The 26,564-nt window shown below is 55.0% G+C and overlaps 1 protein-coding gene across 1 annotated transcript in view; it reads left to right on the top strand.

Moving 5' to 3' along the window:
- Positions 1-24,853, top strand: part of Hs1bp3 (HCLS1 binding protein 3) — a 28,469-nt gene extending 3,616 nt beyond the window's left edge. The window contains exons 2-7 of the mRNA XM_042680846.1: positions 263-428; positions 4,456-4,663; positions 7,139-7,376; positions 17,694-17,851; positions 19,291-19,426; positions 22,986-24,853. Coding sequence (XP_042536780.1) covers positions 263-428; positions 4,456-4,663; positions 7,139-7,376; positions 17,694-17,851; positions 19,291-19,426; positions 22,986-23,244 — 1,165 coding nt within the window. The 3' untranslated portion in view covers positions 23,245-24,853. The remainder of the gene's footprint in view (positions 1-262; positions 429-4,455; positions 4,664-7,138; positions 7,377-17,693; positions 17,852-19,290; positions 19,427-22,985) is intronic.
- The last annotated feature ends 1,711 nt before the right edge of the window (positions 24,854-26,564 follow it).

Here is a 26,564-nt window from a genome sequence, read left to right as displayed (position 1 = left end):
AATGCTTAGCTGTTCATGACTTCTAGCAAGGCCCATCTGCCTCCGTGCCCTGCTGGAACAGACCTTGGCCTGGCCCTGGGATCCAGGCTTCGTGAGGGATCACATGTGGCCGGGCAGATGCTCTGGAGCACAGACACTGGGAATGGCCGGAAGAAGGTTCTAGCACCAAGGCTCACCAGGCCACCCCGAGACCCTGCATGCCTTTTGCCTGCGAGGCCTGCCATGCTGAACCTGACTTGCCTTGCCTCCTTTCCCCTGGCAGGCAAGTTCAGAATGTCCACACAGGCCTGGATCTGTCGGTGCCCCAGCACCAGGAGGTGCGGGGCAAGATGCTGTCCGGCCACGTGGAGTACCAGATCCTGGTGGTGACGCGGCTGGCTGCCTTCAAGTCCGCCAAGCACAGGCCCGAGGACGTCGTCCAGTTCTTGGTGAGTGGGGCACCCTGGCTGGGGTCCTCTGGAACCAGGTGGGCAGACACACCTGCCCGATGGGATGTGGGTGGCGTCGGGGGTGCGGCACTTCCCCGGTCCCTGGCTCCTGAGTTCCTGAGTGTCCCCTGAGAGCACCCAGAAGTGAGTCAGGTACGTACAGTTCACCGGACACAGGCCTGAAAAGTGGCAGATAGAGATGGAAAGGGAAGCGAGGGTGGACCATGAGCCTGTAGAGAATGAGCACCTTACCCATCCCAGAGGAAGGGGTTCTAGAACCTTTTTGAAAGAGCTGAGTGTTAGGTAATTAGATAGGTTTAATTAGGTAGCTGATAAAGAGAACAGCATGCAGTATTCAGGCAGGAAGAGAAGTTTGTTTTACCAAACTGCTTGCCTAGGCCGTGCACAGTGGAGACCACAAAGGCAGAAAGGGGAGGGGCTGGGCTGGGAAGGTGGCTCAATGGTAGAGTGCTTGCCTTGCAGGCATGAGGCCCTGGGTTTGATTCCTCGGCACCACATAAGCAGAAAAAGCCGGCAGTGGCGCTGTGACTCAAGCGGCAGAGTGTTAGCCTTGAGCTGAAGAGCTGAGGGACAGCGCCCAGGCCCAGAGTTCAGGCCGCACAACAGACAAAGGGGTGGGGAGGCTGAGCTGGGGCCTGGATTTAAGTAGGGAAGGGGCGGGGAATAAGGTGTGGCTAGGTGAGGGTAGGTGTGGCCACACCAGGTGCAGATGTGACCTCAGGGCCTGCCACCCTTCCCAGGTCAGGTGGGAGATGTGACCCTGGGCAGCCCAGGATGTGACCTCAGAGGCTGGGAGGTGACTGCCCAGGTGTTCCAGTTATCTAGTGACACAGGTACTGGGAGGATACTTAGCCAAGAGGAGGGAGCGGTCTGCCTTCTGGGGCCGACCTTACACTGAAGACAAAGCTGTATTTTAGAGAACCAGTCACACTAAGCAATAATGGGGCGGGGGGGGGGGGGGGGAGTCCTAAGCCAAGAGCATAGCCTAAGCAAAGGCACGGCTCAGAACGGGTGCGGGGTGAATGAGGGGAGGCCTCTGAGCAGTGGAGGCTGGTGCTAGGAGGAAGCAGGAGGAGATGAGGATGGATGCAGGCAGCATCCAGGTGCACTTACAGCCAAGCAGGAAGTTTAAGCAGGGCAGTGCCAGGGAGACCTGGAGCTGGAGTGGCAGAGATAGGCCGGGGCAGGCAGCCTGCTTCTGAGCCAGCACACAGAGCCCCCCGGCAAGGGCTTGGAGCTGCCAGCTGGCATCGGTTGGGAAGGAAGGCAGGGGGAAGACATCCATATTCACAATATGGACAACCAGGAGCAGCATGGGGGGGCAGGTCCAAGGGAGGCCTGTGTGGAAGATGCAGGGTCACCCTGTACCTGGACGTGGGATACTCAACCCCAGAACCAGCAGAAGATGCGGGTCTGGAGACACCAGCTTGGAGGTGATGTTAAAAATTCAGGATGTGGAGGGTAGGAGAAGGGCTGAGGAGGAAATCCTGAGCATGTCTGTACATCGGGGCCGGCCAAGGATGAGAAGATCGGAGGCTGAGGGGAAAGAAAAGAGCTGGGCAGCGGCACAGCCACAGGCTAGGGGAGCAGAGTGCTTCCAGGGTCAGGTCACACACTCCCTTACTTGGTCTCTTATAAGAAGGGTCTGGACCTGCTGACCAGGAAAGGTTTTAGGGTAAGTGAAAGTCAACTAGTGTCATGCAGTACCTAAGGGGATAATCTGGTGTGAAGTTGCTGGCAGCCAAGGCAAATCAACGCAGTGCGGGAGATACTAAAATCTATGAGAAATGAACGGCACAAAACTTTCTCTTGGGGACCCTGAGCAACACCAAGAGGAGATTCTCAACCAGCAGGGCTGTTCTGCTTGTTCCGCTAGGGAGGATGTGAGCTGGTGCTTCTTTGTCTGTGCTGTGCAGACAGTGGCTCTGTTCTTAGGGGCCATTTGCAGCTCCTGGTAATCTAACTTGACCCAGGAAGGCACTCAGGACAGCTGTGTCTTTAAGGACAGGACCAGAAGAGGAGAGCACCTGAGGGTGATGGCTGCTTGGGGCATGAGGGAGAGGCGGCCCCTGGCCAGCCGTGGGTCCTGTGCAAAGGGCTGAGCTTCCCTGCAGAGTGTGCCACGCCATCCTGACCTGTAAGGCCATGCCTGGTGGAGTGTAGGCTCGTGCGTGTGTGCGTGCGCGTGTGTGTGAGGGTGTGTCTGGGCACATACATGAAGTCCCCACAGAGGAAAGGAAAGTTCACATGTTCCCCTAGGATCTGGTATGTAGTCCAAAGTTGCATACCCGCCCATCTGTAATCTCTTTGGAATTTCGTGATTTAATGAGCATCTTATGTTATTTCATATATGTGTGCATGTTGCTAGCCCTGGGGCAAAGCCAGGGGAGGGGCACTTGTATCCTGGGTGGCAGACACTGTGTGTGTGTGTGTGTGTGTGTGCAAGGCACAAGCAGCCATGTGCGTACAGTGGAGAGTAGAGGGCCACCATTGCTGTCTGCCCAGTGCTCCACAGTGCCCAGCACATGGGAAACATCAGGTAATTGTGACCCCTCACCTCAAGTCCTGTTTCTCTCCTGGCTGTTGCTGGAACACAGCTCTAGATGTGAGCCCTATGTGGGGTGAAGCCAGGCTTGGAGCCTTGTCTTGCTGGGCATGCTTGGAGTAGTCAGGCCAGCAGGGGGCGCTCAGCACCCACAGCATAGCCAGTTGCTCAGGACAACTCAGGTGCCCATGAAATACTCTAGAAAAAGCTAGAACTCTCAAGTTGGGTGATGGGTGGTGGGGGAGTCCAGATGGGGGGAGTCCAGACAAATCCCACCAGAGATCCACAAGGCCTCCCAGAGACCTGAGTACACAGAAAATGCCCCCATGTAGCCACATAGCAGCATGCGGAAGGGGTTGCAAAGGGTGCAGACCAGGCCTGGGGGTGCAGTTGTCCTTGCCTTCACTCCCGACACTGCCCAGCCTCCAGGGAAGTGTTGAGTCTGGGACAGAGGGGCTGTGGGCTGTGGAGGAAGCCTAGACAGGTGACTTCTCTGAGACCTCGGGGCCTATACAGAGCCCACTGCAGTGTAGCTGCTCACCCATAGTCCTGGGGTCTCCTGGCACCACACACATGGGCAAGGGCATGATAAATTAAGAAAGAACCCTTGGGCTGGGCACCGGTGGCTCAGAAGCCTAGCCACACAGGGGGCTGAGATCTGAAGATCACAGTTTGGAGCCAGTCTGGGCAGGGAAGTACATGAGACTCTTATCTCCAATCAATCAATCTTCAAAAAACTGGAAGTGGAGCTGTGGCTCAAGTGGTAGAGCACTAGCCTTGAGCAGAAGAGTTCTGTAACAACACCAGCGCCCTGAATTTAAGCCTGAGGACGGAAAGTAAAAAAGGAAGAAAGGAACCCTTGGTTGCCTAGCAGTTGTGCAGGGGCTGGGGAGGAGGAGACAGCCAGCCCTCAGCCCTGCAGAAAGCAGAGCTGCCCTTGGGGACTTAGGGGGTGCTTGGGGCTGTTTTACAGCAGCAGCGGAGTCCTGAGCAGCTTCACCCAATCCCAGGAGCTTCAAATGCTTGCATCAGGGCAGAGAACCAGCTTTGGTGGTGGCAGGCACCACACACATGTGGTATCCTTGCTGAGCTGCAGCTACTTAACAGGGAAGAGAGCAGTTAGGAGGTCTGTGCTGAGAAAGGGGGGCTCAGTGTCACTAGATGGTGATCCCTCCTCTTTCCAGGGGCTGAGACTGCCCCACTAATGCACCGAAAGCCCCGGATGCAGGCAACGGCCGTAGTCACCTACAGGCCGTAGTCACCTTGCTGGCCCCTGGATCAGATGTCATTAGTATCTGGAATCCCTCCTTTATTTATTTACTTACTTGCATCATCCCTTTGGGCCTCTGAGACTTTCCCGCTGGACGGGAGCCTGAGGCAGGGAGGCAGTGGGGGCAGCAGGGGCTCCAGGTGAGCATCTGACCACTCACTCAGGAAAACCTCATGCTTCCCTCACTCCAGGTCTCCAGGAAGTACAGTGAGATCGAAGAGTTTTACCAGAAACTGAACAGCCGCTACCCAGAAGCCAGCCTGCCCCCACTGCCCAGGAAGGTCCTGTTTGTGGGAGAAGCCGACATCCGGGAAAGGAGAGCCATGTTCAATGAGATTCTACGTTGTATCGCCAAGGATGCCCAGTTGGCAAGCAGCCCAGAGCTGCTAGAATTCCTAGGTACCTGCGGATCCCTCCCACATCCCTGAAGTCTCCCTGGCCCACAACCCACTTCAAGGTCCTGGCAGCTCAGGAATGGGTCCACAGTGGCGTGTCTCCCCACCCCCAGCAGCCTGGACCCAAGCGGGCCTGACTGATGCCTTTGTCTGGGGCGGAAGGAGGAGGGGCTGACCGCCTGAGTGCTGGGTGGCTCATACAGAGCACTCTTTATCAGTGTGGCCCTGCCAGGCCCTTCCTGGCCAGCCCACTCCTGATGGCTCCCTCCACTTGCACACCTGCACGCGTGCCAGCCAGGTGTGCTAGCCAGGCACAGGGGCTGCGAAGCCCTCGGGGCACACCGCTCTCCCTTGCGCTCCCACACAGCTGTGGATGCAGCTAAGCTCCACTGCACCGTAACGTAATAGGGACCTCAGCCCTCCCCGCCCTGCCCCCTCCACTCCCCCCTCCAGTGTTCTCATCTGTTAGGTGGGGAAATAACTCGTGGGTTGAAGAACATGAGGTTGAGTGAGTTTGCACAGGTGAAATACCTCCAGTGGGGCCTGCCACACAAGGATACCCCTGCCCTGGCAAATGAACCCCCACCATCACACACACCCTGGGCAGCATCTGCTCCCCCCAAACCCCCTCTATCTGCCCCCCCCACCCCAGAACCCCACCCCTGCACATTTACACACACACACACACACATACACACCTCCTCACAGCATCTGCCCCACCCACCCCAGAAAACAACCCCCCAACCTCCCCCCGAGCATCTTCCCCACATGACCTTACCCACAGGCAGCCCCATTGGTGGTACTGGATTCTCAGTCTACTGACTTTTTCCCCTTTAGACCGGTGGTTTACCTTAAACCTGTCTCTGATTTCTGTGATCTCCACCCCACCTCCTGATCCACAGGACAGAGACTATCTGTGTATATGGTACTGAGGAATGGAACCCAGGGCTTCATGCATGCTAGACAAGCACTCTACCACTAAGCCATATACCCAGCCCTATCTTTCAAAAGAAAGTTGACAGCAAATCAACTTGTCATGTGTACCATTACTGGGATTTGAATTCAGGTCTCAAGCACTCACTTGGCTTTTTCTGTTCTGCCACTCAGCCACCACATCCCCATTTCAGCTTTTTGGCAGTTATTTGGAGATAAGAGTCTCACAGACTTTTCTGTCCAGGCTGACTTCAAACTGTGATCCTCAGATCTCAGCCTCCTGAGTAACTAGGATTATAGACACAAGTGACCAGCACTTGGCTGAAAATCCGTTTTTTAAAAAGCGAGGCTGGGGAATGGAAGCAGACCCAGAAGATGCACAGAAGGGGGCGGGTCGGACACACGTGTAGAGCCCAGGTTTCCTGCGTGCGTTCCATATCCTGTGCTGTCTCCTGCACACAGCCCTGCTTGCTCCTCCCACGCTGCCCTGCCAGGGCTGTGGACGTGGTGTAAAGGACGTCCATGGCTAGAAGGAAGGCTCAGGATGTCCTCACTCCTGCGGAGAGTGGACAGGAGGATCCAACTCCGTGAGCCCCTCGAAGCCTGTTTCCTCATCTGCAAAAGGAAATCATGGAGGTCTTGTGATATTTAAATGCAGGGTGCTTATTACACAGCACTATTTTCCAACCTTTGAATAGTAGAAGAACATCATAACATTATGCAGTGTAATTATTACAGCGCAGTACATCCTGTATCAAAGTGAGGAACACTTTTTTTTTTAAGTGTATTACCTACAGGGTGGTATTTTTGAATAGTGCTTGGAAAGATAGATTCTGCAGTCACTACTTTGCATAGAGATGAACAAGTAGTCCAAACCCACGCTTCTCAAACTGTCCATGGTCGGGAGGGGAGAGTGGGGGGGCGGCGAGCTTTGGTTCCCAGCCTGTCACAGATGATTCCCAAGTACTGTGCTCAGATGTCTAGCTGATGTGAGTTCCTGAATGTTTGTTCTCTCTTCCTCCTGTGGACACTTGTCTGTGGAACACCCTTGGAGAAAACCCTGATCTAAGCCAGCTTGCCAGAGGGTGATCACACTTTGTTCTGGAATCTTCCACGAGCTTATTCTGCACTCACTGTTCTCAGCCTCTGGGAGCGGGTCTCAGTCTGTGGTTGGGTCAGGGGAGGTCCCGGCTGTGCCCCGCCACTGTAACGCCATCTGAAGGTGGCGTTCCTGTGTCACTCATTCTGTGGTGGCTGGGCCTGTCTCACCATTCATTGAGGTCCACTGGGCTCTGGGCCGCTGGGGTTCAAGAACCCCCCACCTTGGCATCATACCTCTTGTGACCATGCCTCAGGCTCCCCTGGTGCCCCCCGCCCTCTGGGAAGCTACCACACACACACTTGGGTGCCCCCAAATGGTTCCTCGTCATCTTCCCTGAGCCAAGTTTGGTCCCAGGAAGCCACGGGAAGTCCTCAGCCTCAGATCCAGGCCCAGGACATTGCAGTGCAGTTTTTCGGTAACTTCCTTCTCTGTCTTCCCATGCAGGTACCAGGTCCCCAGGGGCGGGGGGTGTCTCCAGAGACGCCTCCATCCTGCGTGGCACAGACAGCCATGCACAGGACGATGAGGAGGCTTTTGACTTCTTTGGGCAGCAGGACCAAGTAGCAGCCGAGGGGCCTTCCGTACTAGGCCGGAAGGGCAAGGAGAGCCACAAGTCTCTGGAGGAAAAGCAAGAGGAAGAAGAGGAGGAGGAGGAAGCATTGGACCCTTTGGGCATTATGCGGTAGGTCTCTTGTCCACACAGCTCCCGCCTGCAGGTTCCAGGCTTTCTGGAAACAGCCCCTGTCCTTCCTAGGTCCCCCATGGCCTTAGCCAGTATGCAGCTCTGCTTGACCTACATCACCTATGTCTCGGGGGCCAGATTCAAGTAGCCTCTGTCCCTCCCTGGTCACTGTGTCCCCTGTCCCAGACTGCACTGGGGCCTGGTGGAGTTGGCCCTATGATAACTCCATAGCCCAGGCTGCTGTACCAAACTGCCTGGCACTGGGGTCTCCGGCCTTCTTGTAGAGGAGTGCCTGGTGCTGTGACTGCTGCAGAAGCAGTGTCCTTGGCTCCACGCCCCTCCTCCCCCCAGGGCAGTGGAGGCCCTGATGAATCATGTAGGTGGCAGGGATTATGACCCCACATGACACAGAAGGTAAATACGATGTGTGCATGCACACACCCTGGGTAAAGACAAGCAGGCCAGCCACATGCCCCTGTTCTTTTCCTGGCTCTCTGAGTGCCTTCAGCCAATCATTGAGCTCCTGAGCCTCTTCTGCCTGGTCCACCCCATGGTAGCTCAGGGCAGGAAGCACGGGCTACATGAAAGGACTAGAGAGCTAGGGAGCTGCTCTCCCGGAGCTCTGTGGTGGACAGCCTGAGAAGTCTGGCTGGGTGTTCCATCCAGAAGCCAGTGGCTTCCCCAGTGGGATTCAGATCACTCAGCCACTCCTGGGCCATGTTCAAAGGCCCCCTGTCCCTCCCTGCTCACAGGCTATCCCCTGCCCCTGCTGACTTCTTGTTCTGCACGGTTTTTTTGTCTCGGCCCACCCTAGCTGGAGCTGTTTTCTGGGCACCTGTGGTGTGTCGGATGTTGTACTTGGCTTTAGCTTTACATACCAGATCTCTTGGAAAGCGGCTTTTATCCCATTTTGCAGATTTAGAAGCTCAAGTCTGCAGAGGCCATGTGCCCTGTCTGAGGTCAGACAGCTGCACTGGGTGGTGCCCAAGTTTGCGATGCTGATCTCTACCCCGTCTCTGCCATTTGCCAGCCACGGGGCTCCAGCCATTGCTTCTTTCTTTCAAGCTCTTGATAGTGCCTACCTTTTAGGCTCTCTGGAAGGTAAACCAAGCTGTACAAATGTTAGCGATCAGCAAGGCCCATTCTTTCTACAGAATCCTGACCGTGGAGCCATGTGCCCTTCTCCCTGCTGTGGCATGCTCTCGGTCTGCACACAGATGAGGGTGGCCTGCCTTGTGGGACCTGCTTCCGAAAGGAATCAGACAGAGGAAGGTTAGACCCAAATGACGCGCAGGATGAGATCCTAACAGCACAGCCTGTGCTATATCGCCCTTCCTGCTCAAGCATAGGCTGTGAGCTGGGGGCTGCATAGTTGTGAGACCAGCAGAGAGGGATGACGATGCCATTGGGGAAAGGTGCCAGGGCTCAGGGCGGGGGGTGGAGGGAGGCATCGATCCCCTTACAGTGTCTCTCCAGCCAGGCCCTGTCCCCAAGGGACAGCAATGAGGATGGTGGGAGAAGCCTGTAAAAGCCATTCCTTCTCATCCTGTGCAAGCCTTGGACTTTATTTTGGTTAGGAGAAGATGTTGATTGAACTCCTGCTCTTGGTCTAAGTAACCATGTAGAGTGCCAGTTTAAAACAAACTCCAGGGATTCATGCCAGCATTTGACTGAAGGACACTTAGAAGAGAGGCTCCTTTTTTGGGTAGGAAAGTGCTCTTTGGGGTTGGCAAATGCAGCCTTGACTTTGCCACTCGTATGGTAGCAGAGTTGGGGGGGAGGTGCATGGGCAGACATGGGACCATTTCCCTCAGCTCTGCCCTGTGGACCCTGAATCCTGGACCCCCCCCCCCCAACATCCTCTCGTGCTGGTTTTCCTTAAGGACTAGTGTGACAGTCATTGGCATTACCTGCTGGGTCAGGAATGTTTCTTCAAAGCTTTTTAAATGCCAGGGATTGAGCTAATTAGCATGAGCTCACCTTAGCTCATTTTACCTTTCAGACAGAACTTCTGGAATCATTTTGATACACGCCCACCATAATACTGTATGTTGTGACCCTGAGTACATATGTCATATAAAACTGGAACAAGTTTTGAGAACACATGAGAAACCTGATATTTCCTACACATTTCATTTTATGAAAAGCCCTGAATTCTTTTGGGGCCCATTATGAATCTAGGGTGGAAACGGAGCTTGTCTTCTCTTAGCCTACACAGGTGGAGATAGAACGTGTATGTGTGCGTGGGCATGCACGTGCAAGTACTAGAGCTTGAATTCAGAGCCTCGGCGCTGTCCCTGAACTTGTTAGCTCAAGGCTAACATTCTACCACTTGAGCCACAGCTCCACTTCCAGATTTTTGGTGGTTAATTGGAGACAAGAATCTCACAGACTTTCCTGCCCAGGCTAGCTTTGAACCTCGACCCTCAGATCTCAGCCTCCTGTGTCATTAGGATTATAGGCAAGAGCCACCAGTGTCCACAGAGCCAGAACTTGAGGTCATTTCCTGTTCCATCTTTCAGTAATGGGGAAGGTAGTCGGGACCCAAAGGTTGTCTTTTCACTGGTGGGGAAATCAAGGACACAGTGGAACAGGGACTTGGCCAAGTCTGGTATCTGCCAGAGCCTAGTCTTGAGGACAAGTTTACCCCTGGGTCTCTCATGGACACCCGGATGGGCCCTGTCTTTTTTTTTTTTGGGGGGGGGGGATCCTATCGTGGGGCCTGAACTCTGGGCCTGGGTGCTGTCCCTCAGCTCTTCAACTCAAGGCTAGCGCTCTACCACTTGAGCCACAGTGCCACTTCCGGCTTTTTTCTTTTTGCTTATGTGGTGCTGAGGAATCGAACCCAGGGCCTCATGCATGCAAGGCAAGTGCTCTACCACTGAGCCACCTTCCCAGCCCCCAGGGCCCTATCTTTTATTAGGCTGCCTGCCTCACCCTTTGGTAGGGAATATCGCATTATTCACAGGTAGCCTGGCTCCCTGGCTTCCATTTAGCCTGGTTTTGGGGCCTCCTGAAGCAGCCATTTCCATACACCAGACCCAGCCCTTCCCTGTTGTGGCCACAGTGGGGCACTGTGTCTCCACTGCAGCATTGCCTGCACTGCTGGGAGAGTTAGGCACAAAGCTGGAGGCGGGCTGGGCTAGCTTTTCTTTGTCTTTTCAACCTGCTTCTGATTGGGGAAAGGAAGTGTCGTTCAGCCGTGGCAGAGCCTAGGAAAAGGCCTGACCCTGCCCTGCCCTGCCCTGCCACATGACAGCAGACGCCATGCCATTTCACACTCCACCGGGTGGTTTTATCTTCTGTCCTCCTCCTTCTGTGTGGCTTTGTGTTTAACTTCCTATTTCAGTGTCCTCGTGGTTCTGAGAAAATGAAAGTTCTACCGTTGAGTTGTGCCTTCAGCTGGAAATCCTGTTAGAAACATTCTTCACTGTGACTCAAATAATATACAATTAAGAAAAAAATGGAGAACCCAGATGAAAATCCTTTCGTCATGAATACATACACATCTGAGTGTTAAGAGCGCTGTTCCTTCATTTGCTGTTTTCAGCTTATATTGCTAGATCTTTCTGGGTCCGTTATACCCAGACAGGCCAGTGCTTATCACAGGCAGTAACTTGAACAGATTGCACATGTATAGTATTTGTTCTGTTGGACCACTGGGCCCCAAGTAAGGTCCCCAGAGCTTCTGCTAGAGGGTGGGGGAAGGGAATCCAGGCTCCTTGCAGGCTGCATGCCCCTGATAGAGGCCTCCCTGCTGCTCCGGGTACTGCCTGGCTCTTCCCCAGCCTGCATCCCAATCCTGGGAGTCCCTGTCCAGGTCCCAGGTCCCTGCCAACATGGCTTCCTCCCATGCCCGCCCACCTGCGAGCCTGACCTCCCACGCTCTCTGAGCTATAGCCTTTGCTGGTGAGCTGACCTCTCTCAAGAAGGCTGTGTTTCATTGTCACTTTCTTATGTGGAATTTGCTTCATTTTCTATAAAACAAACCACTTGTGTTTTAGTGTAAAGATATTGTACTTGCTCTGTTTGGATTCTGTGGTTTTCAATGCCTGATGCACTGCAGGTGTCTCCTCATTAGCTAACCCATCATTTAGAATGGAAACCACATACACACAGTAGGTGAGCTGTGGCAGGAACTCTGGGGATGGGTGACTTTAAGCCCTATTTCCAGAGAAGCCCTAGTACTGTATCTCTAGGGTGACTTGCAGAATAAATGGCATTGCTCTTACGCTGGGGACTCAGCCCGGGCCCTGGGTCTTTTTCTGGATGTCTCCAGAATAGCAGAGAGCAACCAGGGCTGGTACATCAAATGGTATATCTGGAAGTGGGCAGAGATGCAGATTCTCAGGCTCCCTGGACCTGGGTGGAGCCCCAGACACAGTTTCAGCAAGCCCTCCTGCTGAGTCTTGTGAAAGTGTGGGCTGGCAGAGCCCAGAAACCAAACCCTAGGAGACTGGGAGGCGTCTGTAGCCCCTAGGTGCCCCAGCGAGGGCACGCTCCCCCATCTCCCATCCCTCCTCCCGGGAGTTCCATGGTTATCCGTTCCCACAGTGGAAGCAGAGGCATGGCTAACCAGGCCGTATGTCCATTGGTACTCCCTGGTGCCCGGCCCTGGCCTGGCCAGTCCCAAAGTAGTGAGAAAGACAGCAATCAGGACATGCAGCCACCCTTACCCAGCAGTTCCTCCCAGCTGCACTTCCCAGCCAGCCTGAATGAAGGGGCCCAGGGACCACAGAGAGAACTGAATGAAGGGGCCGGGAGACCACAGAGAAAACTGTGGTTTCTGCTTTTTTACTTTGGTAGCAAAATCCTGGATCCAAGAGAAATCTCATCCAGAAGCTGTTACACAAAGCCATGTGAAGCAGAATGGCCTCTCTCAGACAAGAGCCAGCAAAGGGGCGCCTCACTGTCCCCCAGCCTCAGGCTCCCTTCCTGAGGGGCCCTGGGCAGCTTGGCAGAAGGCCAAGGCCCTTTATAATAGAGTCGGGAAACCGCTGGCAAAGCTGGAACCCCAGGATGCGTGGTCACCCCAGAGCAGGGCTCAGGGTTCAGATCCTGGCCGAGGGAGGGAGGCACAGATTGCTGGATTTCTCAGAGCCGCAGCTGCTGCTTTCATAAAGCAGGTGTGAAGTCCAGGCCAGAGGGAGAAAATGTTATTGTAAAATGTGTTCACCACTTCAGATTCACCCTAAAGAGCTGTGTGTGTGCGTGCACGTGTGTGCGCGCACGTGTGTGTGTGTGTGTGTGTGTGTGTGTGTAGGCAGCTTCCTCCATTTCCTGTTGTTGGGCAGGTATCAGTGTGGGCATGCCCATACACCGTACCAGGTGCTTCTGCACACCTGGAGGTAGCAGGCTTGCCTCCTGCCACTCTCCCTGCTTGCAGGACTGAGCCCTTTGGGGTGACTGCCAAAGAGGCTGTGGGTCAGATTTCTGCTTTCCTCTGTGGCCTGACTCTTCTCCCTTTGCGTATTCTGTCTCAGGGTGATGTGGCCATGAGCAAGGCTGGGCATTCCCCTTGGGCAGAGGTTAGAAGCCCCTGCATCCGACACCCCGTGACTTGAGGTTGGAACATGGTAGGTCCCAGGCAGTGCGCCCCCCCCCCACTATGCAGAGAAATGCAGTAAAATGGGGTGACTTGACCCACAATCCAAGGAGGGGTAGGAGTTGCTGAGGTCTTCAGTTGGGCTTGAGGAGGCCTGAGAGTCAGGCTATGCTGTTGAGAGAATGACTGGGGACTATTTCCGAAGTGCGCTGGGTTGGAAATGTGAGCCTGGGATCGCGTTGCTGGCCTTCCCCTGCAGTCCCCGCACTCTGCTCCAAAGTCATTCTGCATTGCCTCCTTGTTCCTGCCTACAGATAAGGAAACACTTGAACCAGGTGCCAGTGGCTCATGCTTGTAAACCTAGCCACTCAGGAGACTGAGATCTGAAGATTCCAGTTCAAAGCTAGCACAGGCAGATAAACTCCCCTTGAGACTTTTTTAAATCTCCCATTAACCTGCAAAAAGCCAGAAGTGGAGGTGTGGCTCAAGGGGTAGAGCACCAGCCTTAAACAAAAAGCCAAGCAAGAGCAAAAATCCCTGAGTGCAAGCCCAAGTACCAGCCCAAAATAGGAAAGAAAACACTTGAGGAACTTGGCCAACTGTGGGCTAGGTCATGCAGGAGTTCTGCCTCCCCTTGGCTGCTTTTCCTGCAGCAATGGCCAGAACCCACCCCCCAGGTCCCCCAGGATTCGCTCCAGACCCATCACACCCTTCTGTGCCCCCTGTGCGGCTGTTGCACACTTCCGTGCCACGTTCCACCTGCTGACATGTGCACACGCCCAGCCTCTGCTGAGCACAGCTTTCCCGCTCCGTCCATCCTTCCGTCCAGTCCTCCGCTGAAGCTCCAGACTGTCCCAGGAAGCTGCCCTGACCCTTGGCTGGGCTCCTTGACTGCTGACGCCCGTGCCACTGCAGAGACACTGCCCTTCTGTGAAGTTCAGGTCATTGATTGGCAGCCTGAGAGCATTGTCTAATTGGAAAAAGCCCAAATATAAAAAGTGCTGCATTTTATAGCGTGAGAGTTACATTGTTGTAAAGGGAATTGGCTTTCATATCTGGTGAAGCGTCACCTGGCTTTGAATCTAACTGGACCTAGCCAGGCTAGCTACCTCTACAGCTCCTGTGTGCTTTGATCCTGGGTGGCCAGCCCCATCTCCTGTCTGCCCTGGGAGCAGGTGAGCCTGGAATGGCTCCATAAGGACTCTGGGTGGCCTGGGAGGAGGCTGCTCTCGTGTCAGTCAGTGTCACCAGAAGTGCCTGAGCCACGGGGAGCAGGCTGCCTTTCTTGGCCAGTCAAAGCTTTGGAGCTGTCAACCATGGCAGCTGCCGTCTCTCGCTGTGTGCTGCAGGCCCGCCTGCCGACGTGGCCAGGTCTGCGCATCTGTCTCCTGTCAAGCCCACAGCAGGGCAGTGACAGTCTGTGTACCGGCGTGAACATGCTTACACATGCCTGCGCCTACCCGGGAGCCCCTGCCTACCTCGTGTAACCTGTTCTGGGCCAGACCGCTCTTCCGGGTGGAGGACAAGTTCAAGTTCTCCGGAAGTCAGGAGCTGCAGGTCCTTTCACTTCAGACCCGTTCCCCGTCCCTGGTGACAGGGCGCATCAGCGAAGGGCTTTGTCTCCTGTTACACAGAATGGGTTGCGTATGTGTGGACAGCTGTCTGCAGTTAAGTCTAGACACTCTACCCCTCAGTCCCCTACCTCCATGTTACCTCCTCTAGGAAGCCATCCTCGCCTCTATCTGAGCTGGCTTTTCCCTCTGAGCTCCAAGCTGTGACAATGGGAACATTCTGTGTGGATGATTGGTAGATGGGTGTGACTTCTGGGCTCTGAGCTTCTGGATGGGTGGATGGTGGCAGGGGCACTCTTGAGAGTGGACAAGGTACCCTCCAGATGGCTGCGAGGGGCAGGTGGGGACCAGGGATTGGAGGACTTGCCCAGCATAGGCCCTGTGACTGATCGAGGACCCCATCTTGCTCCCCACTAGACGAAGTAAATAGGTAAGAATAAGTAAGAGATGTGCTGTCATACTATCTGCTTGTCTCTTCCTGCCTTCCTTCTTCCTTCCTTCCTTCCTTCCTTCCTTCCTTCCTCCCTTCCTCCCATCTGTCCACTTTTTTTCCTTTCCACCTTCCCTTCCTTCATCATGTCATCCTTAAGCCAGTGTTCACTGAGCATCTTCGTGGGCCTGTCCCACTGCTATGACTCAAGAGCCTGAAGTTTTAGGGTGATTCGGACCTTGGGACCTTGGGCTTTTAGTTATCCAAGCTCTCCATTACCTGATATCCTTTGCCCCCCCTTGGGACGTGTCTGGGGGGGTCTTGGAGGGCAGGGCGAATGTATGGGTGGAGGGCAGAGTGAACACCTCTACAGACTGTACGTGCATTATTTCAGTCCAAGGAAAGGTCACAGATGTCATGGGAAGAACACAGGTGTGAGTCTAGTTTGTAGGGGTGCTCAGCCAGGATAGCCTGGCCTCATTTGTGCTGTCAAGGTTAGAATTAGGTGGGAAAAGGTCAAACAGTTAAATTCTGTACCTCTTGCATTTATTTACTTATTTATTCATTGCCAGTCCTGGGGCTTGAACTCAGGGCCTGGGCACTCACTGTTCCTGAGCTTCTTTTTGCTCAAAGTTAGCACTCTACCACTAGAGCCACAGCGCCACTTCCAGCTTTTTCTGTTTATGTGGTAGGGAGGAATCGAACCCAGGGCTTTATGCATGTTAGGCGAGCACTCTACCACTAAGCCACATTCCCAGCCCTTGCATTTATTCTTCAATCACCCTCAACCCCCCGCCGCGACCCCCCCCCCCCCCCCGCCAACACACACACACACACACATGCCTTCTTTCCCCCCTGCCCCACAGGCCATTGATTGGGTAGGGTGTGAGTTTGGTCCCGGAGAGTGGGAAGGGGCTGCTGGGGGAGCAATGGAGAACATGCAGCGGGGTCACAGCACAGCCTCCTGAAGATCCCTCCTCAGCCAGGCGTGGGTACAGGCGGGGGTGGGGTTACCCATTCTGCAGCATGCAGTCCCTGTTGAACACAGAGCCATGTGTGGCTGTGGTGGGTGACAGAGGCACAGGCTGGTGGCAGAGCAGAGCCCACAAGCTGGAAGCCTGGTCCTGGGGCCCAGAGAGCTTCTGGTCCCATTGCACAGGGGGCTGGAGCACAAGCCTCCAGGGGACACATGAAGTTTCTGGGGGTCTGGGCTCTGGGCAGCTCCACCAGGGCCATCGACTCTGTCGACGCCCACTTCCCTGGGGTCAGGAAAGCAGTGCTAGTTCTGCATGTTGGCCTAGTAAGGGCAGCTGAGCCCACACTGCACCATGTGAGAGGAGCTGGGGATGAAGCTTCTCCAAAGTGCTTGCTGCAGGGCTTCCCCATAGCCAGGACCTAAGCACAGGAGAGCAGACCTGGCACCCAGGCCTGAGGGAGAAAGAGCATGGGCTGGAGTGAACTTTCCAATACAGACCCTGCGACTCCGGCTGTATAGCCTGTCACTGCCCTTCTCTGCGGAGGACAGCAGGGTCAATCCTGTGACACTCCCCCTACTCTGTCCTGTGACATTGGGAGGGCCAGAAGTCTGGGACCATGAGCAGTGACCACCCTGAGTCCCAGCATGCTTCAGCCTTCAGTATGGCCTCCAGCAGTCATTCAAGCATATAGTAAACAGGCCAGGCCCAACCAAAATCTTCACTAGGACTCTGGGCCTGGGCACCAAGGGCTGCCCTTCCTGCCACCTTCCTGGCACATGCCTCCCTGCTCCGTCTCCACAGGGGCTGCAGGCTGGGCTGGGATTCTCCTAGATGTATGCTTCTCGACTGTGGAAATGGCTGTCTTCAGTGCCCTATGCCAAGCACCCAGAGGCCTGCTATTTTTATCTGCCGCTGGTGTCTCTGTTTGGGACAGTCAGGCTTTCTGTGAGCTTGCCACAATGTTTCCAGCAGGAAGTCAGATGTGGCCTCAGCCCAGTGGGTCTGCCCGGCAGGCAGACAGGCACACGCGATCCCCCTTTCCAGTAACAAGCCTGTCCTCACCAGGTGTGGGAACCTTCAAACTGCGAGTGGAGGCGGCTGCCACAGGCACTGGGTCAACTTGTCAGAAAGAACCCAAGCTTGTTCATCCAGAGCCTCATTAGAGCGCCAGACACAGATCCCAAGCATCCAGTCAGGGGAACAGAGGACAAAGCCTGAGCCTGCTCCAGAACCTTCCCTGGGGTCTTCTCTCAGTCTCCCTCGACAGGCTGGCCCCAGCTGGCAAACCGACATAACAGGGCCTGGAGATGGCAGTGTGCTGAGCGTGCAGGGCTTCCTGAAGGAGGGGCTGGCCAGGGCCGCTGAGTGGATGCCTCCACTCAGTGGTTTTGTTCTGTGCCCTGTGTGCATGGGATGTCCAAGGCCTGAGCGGGCCTTCTGCTCGAGGAGCTGTCTGACCAGAAGCTGCTTCCTTCTCTCCACCCTCCTGATGCTGGCTGCTCCTCACGCCCAGCGCTCAGCTGCTTCAAGAGTAGGGGTCTCCCCACTACCTCACCAGATCATGGCAGAGTTCCTTCCCGGCCCGAGTTCACGCCCCCTCTGCTGGTCCTCTCATTTCCCTGGAGCAGGAGGACCTGTCAGCTTGCTCTGCCTGCGCTGCTTCAGGCCTTCCCATGGCCGCTTCCAGCTGGTCTCAGCCATTAGTGACCAGTAGGCCCCAGCTGGACCCAGCACGTAGGAGCAGGCTCCTGGGCTCATGACACGGCCCCACTTGGTGTTTTGTCTCATCTCCAGCTCCAGGAAGCTCAAGAAACACCCAGACATGATCGTGATGCCTAAGCCTGCACCCCGGCTCACCATCTTTGATGAGGCGATGGATCCTGACGGGGAGCTCTTTGGTCCAAGCCAAAAGCTGCTCCCCTCGAGTGCCTCAGAGCCCCTGCCTCGAGACTGTAAGTACGGCCCTTGGCATCTGCCCTCAGGCCCCGCAAGCAGGCTTTAGACCCTGGCATGGGGTCCAGCGTGGACAGAATGCAAGTCTCATCTTGTCCTGTCTGCACCAGATACAGACTTGGCTCATGGAGGTTTTCTGCTGGAGAAATCAGGCATGAGACATGGCATCCCCACAGCCTGAAACATTCTGGGGCTGTAGTTATTCTAAATGTCTCATGGAGGATTGTCTTTGTTGCTTAGAGAAATGCCTGCAATGCTGTCTTCAGCCTGTGAGGGCGCTAGAGCCCCCGGTAGGGTCCAGAGGAGAGTCCCATCCGGGCATTAGGGCTTGGACTTAGGGTTTGGGTGCTGTCCCTTATTTTTTTTTTTTTTTTTAAACTCAAGACTGGTGTTCTACCACTTGAGCCACAGCTCCACTTCCAGCTTTTTGGTAGTTAATTGGAGATAAGACTCTCATGGGGTTTCCTACCTGGGCTGGCTTTGAACCACAAGCCTCAGATCTCTGCCTCTTCACGGCCACCCTTGTTGCTAGGATTTCAAGTGTGAGCCACCAGCACCAGGCATGATTTTAACTTTAATAAGAGGTTTCATGGTACCTGCACTAACTCCAGTGAAGGGCTCAGTGCAGAGATGGTGGAGGGAACACCAAGTAGCTTTTGGGTTTCTCCACCCCTTCCTAGTCCAACCTTCTGATGTAACCCAGTAATCCAGCCAATAGTACTTAGTGAGCACCCACCAAGAGCTGGGCCCAAGTCCCTGTCCTTAGGCCCTCGGGACCCTACAGAGACAGGATATCACCTGATCAATGCAGAGCAATGTAAGTCTGAACCAGAACAAGCAGAAGCCCTGGTTCCCCTGGAACTACAGGGACTGTGCCCTGGTGGGAGTGAGTTGGGTGGAGCTGAGCCTGGTCGGGGGCCTGATTGGTCAGCCAGCTGTAGCCATGCCCGCTGGATAAAGCATTCCAGTTAGAGACCAGGCCTGCTGGGGAAAGCCCTTCCAGAGAAAGGCGATGATCAGTGCTCCCATAGGCCAGGCCAGAGCAGCTCAGGTGCAAGAACGGGGGAGAGACGAGACTCTGAGCCTATGGGTCAGATCCCCTGGCTGGTGGGCGGCCCTCACTCCTGCTTACTGGAAGACAGGCTGCGGTGAGGGAACTCAGTGAGCCTGCGTCATGAAACCTGGGGGGACCTGGAACAGTGAGCTAAGAGGCCACTTCCCCGCCAGAGCAGAAGTTCAGAGAGGACCAGGCACCGAGTGAGGCCCCTGAGCTGCTGTCTCCTCGCCCTCCTCTGCCCCCACCTCGTTTCTCTTGCTCCCTCCCCTAGTGTGCGGGGAGGCTGGGCCTGGCATCTCCACCCTGCATCCCAGATGCTGAGGACGTCTCTGTGTAGTGTAGGGGACGTCTCTGACCATTCTGCCTCCTGCCTCCCCACAGCCCTGAAGCTGTTTGATGACCCTGACCTTGGAGGGGCTGTCCCCCTGGGGGACCCCTTACTGCTGCCTGCCACCCGTGAGAGTGGAAGGTCTTCATCTGGCCTGGGCCACACGGATGCTTCCACCACGCTGTTCAGGTACCACCGTCCTGAGCGATGCCTCCAGCTGGGCATCCGGGGCCTTCCCAGGGTGGAAGCCGCTCCCGGCCTCCGCCCTCGGGGGAGGGATCCATGCCAACCAAGACCTGCGTCCGCGGATGACTGAGAGATGGCAGTGGGACTTGGAAGGGTAGTTCCGCAGGGTCTGTAAAGAGAACAGGCAGTCTGTGTGTCCCCCTCACGTTCATGTGTTAAAAGTTTATGTCAAAAATAGAAATTAAATTATACAACTCAAGAGCAAGTATAACCGCGTAGATGGATTGTAGAACAAGTAAAACTGGGCTTTGGTAGCATGTGACTTTTCCATATGGAACAAAGCAGAAGGCCTGTCCACTGGAGGTCTGATCCCTTACACGGAGTCGAGCTCAGACCTTGTCCAGAAATGTTGGTTGCTGTTCTCTGCTTGCTGTGCGGTCCTCAGTGAAGGCGCCTCTCGAGCGGTCACTTGTCCAGGTGGTCCCTCCTGCCCACCTCTGCCCTGGCCTCTGCTCGATGGCACTGCAGGCTCTGAGCATTTGGAGAGGGGGCTGGGTCCTCTGAGCCTGCACAAAGTGTGCTGGTGGCATTCGCGACTCCATTTCTTCTCTACACCTCCCCAGGATGTGGGGTGTGCTTGGCCATATTCAGGAAGCCAAGCTGCCTCTTCCCAGGAATGGCTGGTGTGGCACTGAAGCGCGGGGCCCCAGGGGGGCTGTCATCGGTACCCCTCGTTAGCAGCCTCGGACTATTAGCCCTCCAACTGCCCGCCAAGCCTGAGTCACCGCTATGGCTTCTTGTATTTACATCTCCCCAAGGCCCCTGGCATCTGTTCAGGCTCTCCTACTGTGTCCTCAGTGCTGACATCCCAACAGGCTGGGAGGAGCCAAGACGGTTGCTGTTTTTTGTTAGAGAGGGAAACTGAGGCAGGGGGAAACAGGGAGTGACAGGGCCAGGTTGTGCCCTGAGGGGCAGCTCTAGTGAGACCTGTCTGATCTAGTATATTCGAAATCCATTTCCTATCAACCCTCAAACCGCTGAGCACGACGGCACTTTGGGGAGTCACAGGCTGCCTTCCAAGGATTCTATGGCCCGATGTGTGTTCTTATTGGTCCCTGGGACCCTTCCTTTGTCTTGCCTCTTGGCATCCCGCACAGCACCTTGGGAAATTCTGCTTAAAGAATGTGAGCCCTGCATCCCTGTCTCTACGCTGATAGACAGATGGTCATGAAAATCAGCTTCTTGGGAGCAAGAACCATAGTTGTTTTTTGAGTCTTCCCTGGTACCACTACTCAGTAACTAGGGTTCTTCATCACAAGGGGCTTTCTAGTATTCGTTCATTCATTCATTCATCAAGCTTTCACCCCTCTATCCAGTCTGGCCCCCTTCCCCCCTCAGGTCAGTGTGTGTATGGAGGGAAGAGTGTGATGAGCACAGGACTGGGCATCAGAGAAGCCTTCGTCTCCTCCTGCATGGAGCCACACCAGGGCCTGGCCTCCAGTGTTCTCACTAGACTTCTGTCTTCTCTTGGGGCTTGGGGAGGAGGCATGAGCTAGGAGCTCAGGACTCTTACCCCTCACTGTCTGATTACACCGGCTGGACCTGAGAAAGAGGGCCTGGATCTGAGACTCACCCCTAGTGATGACTCAGGGAGCCCAGGTGGAGTAGGGTGCTTGGAAAGGGGGAGCCGATGCAGGCACCTGTATCCCAAAAGCAGCTACACTGTCTCCACCAGGGCTACACGTGGTGCAGACGCAGCCATGACTAGTTCTCTGTACTGCTTTCTTTTCCAAGCAGCGTGACAGCCCGTCAGCTCTCAGATGCTTCTTTGTCTTCCTAAGGCTCCTGTCTGAGGATCACAGGCCCTTCGGGCTCTTTCTGGGTATCTGCTTCCTCCACTGCAGGATATAAGGGACCTGAATAATGCCGCCCCACCCCAAAACTCTAAGAGCCCAAGGCGGCTGCATTTTCTAGAGTCTAGCCTAGACGGTCTCTGGGTCTGGATCAGGAGGCTACCTTTCCCCCACTGTTCTGCCGGGCAGGCTCTGAATTCTCTCTGGTCCCCCCAGGAAGTGGGCAGGGTGAGCCTCCCTCCATCCGTGGCTGGTTCCCGGCAGGCAGCTCCCTGGGGACACTGTGTTGGGTTCACGCAAGCTCTGCCAGGCCTTACAGGGCAAGAGGTTGTTCTAGTTCCTTCTCTCCATTCCTCCTCCTCTTCAGCCCACTGATGTCTGAGCTGACTCACATTCTTGGTCCCGGGGCAGGCAGCGTCCTTCTCAAGCCATCTAGCAACGCCTGTCTATTCTAACCTTCCCCCCTGGATCTCTGTGGTCCGCTACTCCCTTCTCCAGCATCCATCCCCTCCTTTCTTCCTTTCCGGGAAGCCTCCTCAGCCTCGACTGGGCACAGGAGCTGTCTGGCCAGCAGGGAAGCCACTCCTCTATATCTTCTGCACCTCTGCTCAACACCTGTGGTTATCATTATATGCAGTGAAGCACTTTCCATGTGATGTTTTATTTGGACCTTACAAGAATCCCTGTGAAGCTGGACACCGTGGTTCACACTTGTAAACCAAATACTCAGGAGGCAGAGGCCAGGAGGATCATAGTTTGAGGCAAGGCAGCTAAGAAGTTAGCCAGCCTTCATCTCAGTCAATAAACCTGGCATGGCGGTATACACCTGTGATCCCAGCAACTTCAGAAGCCATAGGTAGGAGGATCTTGGTCTGAGGCCAGCCACAGGATAAAAAAAACCACACAACCATCCTAGTCACCAGCAGGCGGTTGGAGGTCTGAGTCTCAGCCGGCCTTGACTGAGGCCACTCTAGCCCTTGCTGAGTTCATCACAGCATCTGTGGCCCATGGAGGAGCCCGTAGCATAGTGGCTTAGAACCCAGCAGTGAGCCTGGTTGGGCTGTGTGCTCAACAAGAGGAGACATCCTACTTGTGACCCAGGCACTGCCACTTACTGCCCTCCTCCATAAGGCCACAGGACCATCTCAGCTCCAGGGGCCTGCCTGCAAGGTGGCCCTGAATGCACCTCTCCAGAGGTGTCCAGAAGTCTTGAGGACGGAATAAGGTAGAGAATCCTAGCACGAGGTAGTGAGCAGTCATTCTAAAGGGACTGGAGGGCTGGGAATGTGGCTTATTGGTAGAGTGCTTGCCTAGCATGCATAAAGCCCTGGGTTCGATTCCTCAGTACCACATACACAGAAAAAGCTGGAAGTGGTACTGTGGCTCAAGTGGTAGAGTGCTAGCCTTGAGCAAAAGAAGCTCAGAGACAGTGCTAGGCCCTGAGTTCAAGCCCTGGGACTGGCAAAAATAAAAATAAAGGGACGGGAGGGAAAGTCCTGTGAGGAAGCTGCGTTTGGGGAGGAGTCGCCCAAAGAGCCTGCTGAGATGCCACAGGAACTGGCTCTGCCCACTGCTGTGGGGTAGAGGATGTCTGTCTGGATGGCACAGCACAGGCTGGCTCGTGGGAAGTGGTGCTGCAGGGTGGGGGAGGGTCTTCCTCCTTTTGGAGGGGATGGCTATACTCAGGGCTGCTCCCTCTGGTTCCCTAGGGTGGAAGAGGACTTGGACCAGATTCTGAACCTGGGGGCTGAGCCCAAACCCAAGCTGCAGCCCAAGCCCAAGCCCCCGGTGGCAGCTAAGCCAGCACTGCCCAGGAAGCCAGCTGTGCCTCCAGCAGTGGGCCCAGCCAAAGCTGAGGCTGGACCACAGAAGCAGCGTCAGCAGATCCAAGCCATGGATGAAATGGACATCTTGCAGTACATCCGGGACCACGACGCCTCTGCCCAGGCCTCTCCCAGCCTCTTCTGACCACTGCACACCCTCCTGTGGATGCATGCCTGTGTGGAGTGGGCCAGGACCTCCATGACCCAGGACTGCATCACTCATTCCTCTTTCTCCTGAGCTGTAGGCTCCATGTGGAATCCCCACAGAATAGAGCCAAGGGCCCTATAGGAATAAAGCCCACATGATCCCTGTCCAGCCGGAAGAGACGGGAGAGTAAACGCAGAGATGCCTTGCTCAGCAGGGATGGAGTGAGATTTGAAGGCACCTCTGGGAGGAGTCCCATTGAGCAGGACCCTCCTGCCTCCTGTGCCAAAAGGCCCTGCTGCCCAGCATAGGAAGCCTGGCCCACTCGGGCAGGGCTATATGGCTGCCAAGCCCTGGAGCAGAAGACCCCCAACCCCCCACCCCCAGTCCAGGCTGCCCTCCTCTGATTTCCCTGCCTCATGGGAGTGTGGAGCCTTGGGCCTCTGGGTCCAGAGACCATGTCTGTCATGACAGCTCTGAGCAGAGTGGCTTGTGGCATCTTCAGAGCTGGGACTCGGGAGTGTCCGGCCTGGCACTGCTTTCCCATAGGAAGCCGCGCTCCCACGCTTCTGTCCTGTCCTCAGGGTTTGCATTCATCCGCGGCCTTCCAGCCATGGAGCCACCAGCCCGGGGAGAAGGGCTGCGCACCAGGGCAGCTGGTGCCTCAGATGCCTCCCAGGTCCCCAGCGCCCGGGGCGCGGCACGCAGGACATGCAGTGACAGGACGAGTCACTGAGCAGAGAGCGCTCCATGGCCTTTCTTTGATACAGTCTTCGCGTCCAGAGCTAGTTTTTAATGAAACAATCGTGTGTTCATTTTTTGTTTTTGTCCTGCCTGACAGGCTTCTGGAGGTCAGGACTAGGTCCCCACCCACGGCAGCTGGGCCCACATGCCTCCAGGTGGCAGGCCCCTGGCTTCCTGCTGTCACTGTCTGGTGTCACCAGTTCCTGCCTTGCGCAGGGCCCACAGGGTCTGTCCTGTGTCTCCATGTCCCCTCCAGCTGCCTCACCCTAAGCTTACTCCCCACCTGTGCCAAAGGGAGGGGACCAGAGTGCTGCTGGGCAGAGCTGAAATCTCTGCTTTGCCTGGTGGCAGGGTCCCCTCTTCAGGGCCCCGTGCTGACCCAAGGGCAGCTTCTGCCCTGCCTTAGCTTTGTCAGCGGGCCTTCTACCTCAGCGCTCAGCCCCAGCCCTGGGCTCACACCACATCCGACTGCGGAGAAAGGAACCGAGGGTAGGAGGGGTGAGGCCACGTGACCAGGTCCTCCTCAGAGAGGCTGCCCAGATCAGCCCCTGCCCCAGCTCTCCACCCCCCATTCTCTGCTCCCTGGCTGCCAGTTACCTGCCTTCCTCCTCCATCCCTACCTCACACCTGCTTTGGATCACAGGTGACACAGGAACAGCGTAGGGCTGGCAAGGTAACTGGTGTCAGTCTTCTGTCTGGGTCTCTAAGGGAACCTGGCTTGTCACTGTCTGGAGTGGGGTTGGCCTCTGTGAGGCAGCCTCCTCAATGGCCTGGAGTTCTCTGGACCCCAATGCCCTGGGGCGACCTCTCCACAGATTTGTGATCCACAGTCCACCGATGTCACCTAGTAAACTCTGTGACTCATTCAGAATGTGTTAGTGTCGTTCTTCTCTGTGCCTGATAGAAGATTGCAGGGGTGTGTGTGTGTGTGTGTGTGTGTGTGTGTGTTGCTAAGTATGCAGGTATATACTTGCGTGTACATGTACAGGAGATTCTTCATAACAGTACTCGGCCCAGGTTGCTGCCCTGATCTTCCAGGCTGTCTCTTAGGTAGAAATGGGAGAAGGGAAGATTCTCTTTCTTCTTTTTTTCTTTCTAATCTTTATTCTTTATTATCTCCCCCACCCCCACCCCGGTGCCAAAGTTGTAAAGTTCGTTTTTCAACGTAATGTCTTGTACATCTCATTGTTGCAATGGGTCCACCTGTATCCCTATTTAAACAATTTAAACAATTTGTTTTTTTCCCTTCCCCTCCACAAATTATACCAACATTAAATACAGTGAAAACAGGGGTTATACCGTGGGGGAGGGACATACAAAGCAACAAAAAATATCTTATAAATACATTAGAAACAATAGTAAGAAAGAAAAACCACTTGAGTCCTTATCTTAGAGTTCATTTCGCCTAACATCAACTTATCTGACCGTTTCTGCTTGACTCAGACATATACTAGTTATTGCAAATAAGGGAAACCATGGGACCTATGTTTATTTGGGCCTGGCTTACTTCACTTAATATAATTTTTTCCAAGTCTTTCCATTTCCTAACAAATGGGGCAATGTCATTCTTTCTGATGGAGGCATAGAATTCCATTGGTTCTTTTCCTAATAGGATAAACAGGCAGAGGCCCAGACCCATTGTGGAGCTTAGAGCCAGTAACTGTTCAGCGAGGTCTTCTACCCCTCTCGACCTTCCCAGCCCCACCTTTGGGACTGGGATAGCCTGAGACTATCATGTGTCAGACAGCCCTGCCCAGTGTATGTAGGTAGACTTGACCTGGCTTCTGCCCTGCTGCCAGAGCTCAGACTCCAGTGCTCCTTTACCCCTGGTCCTCAGAGAGTCTGTAGCTGACAGCTTTGTAGAACCAAAAGCAGGGAGCCAGTAGGAAGGCTACTGACACAATAGTTTGGGCCAATATCAATGCCTGGCCTTCCCCCTGTGGCTTGAGTTTAGACCTTGCAGCAGGGTTGAATTGGAGCCTAGGTTGGCGTTCCCATGGGCAGACCACTGGGCTGCTCTGAGGACTGCTTGGTGCAGAAGCAATGCAGCAGAACGTTTGCCGTGGAAGGGAAACTGCGAGGTCAAACTCGGATAGCAACGCTTGTTTGTTTTGAAGTCTGTTGTAAGCCATGGACAGGAAGTGCTGCCTATGGCGGCTCCTACTCCCTTCCTCCAGGCATTGTTGCTCTCAGGAAGCTGTCAACTTGGCCAGTTCTGGAAAGTCCCAGTCCTGGGGCTGGTTCTGGCCACTGGATTTCACCAGAGAGCACCCACACATGGAGCGCTGGCCTCCAGACTGGGTGACCTCAGCTCACCCCAAGCACTCAGTGGACATTCTTGAGCCTTTAGATGCAAGCTAAGACCATGAAGTCAGGCCACTGTTGGGGACCTTCAGCCCAGTTGCCACACGGGTGTTGTATCAACAAACCATGTTAGACTGACATGGAAAATCCTGTGGGGTCCTCTTGTTCACTGACTGCCCAGCTAAGCGTATCCAAGAAAGAGGGCCACAAAGCCACCAACATGCCTGCTGGCTGGTGGCAGCCACTTACTGACGTCTTCATGTAGATTGATG

This window comes from Dipodomys spectabilis, unplaced genomic scaffold, assembly GCF_019054845.1.
Source record: "Dipodomys spectabilis isolate Male_0828 unplaced genomic scaffold, ASM1905484v1 ptg000066l, whole genome shotgun sequence".
Classification (NCBI taxonomy): Eukaryota; Metazoa; Chordata; class Mammalia; order Rodentia; family Heteromyidae; genus Dipodomys; species Dipodomys spectabilis.
The sequence above is the reverse complement of the archived record's forward strand: the minus strand, read 5'-3'. Positions and strand labels throughout refer to the sequence as shown.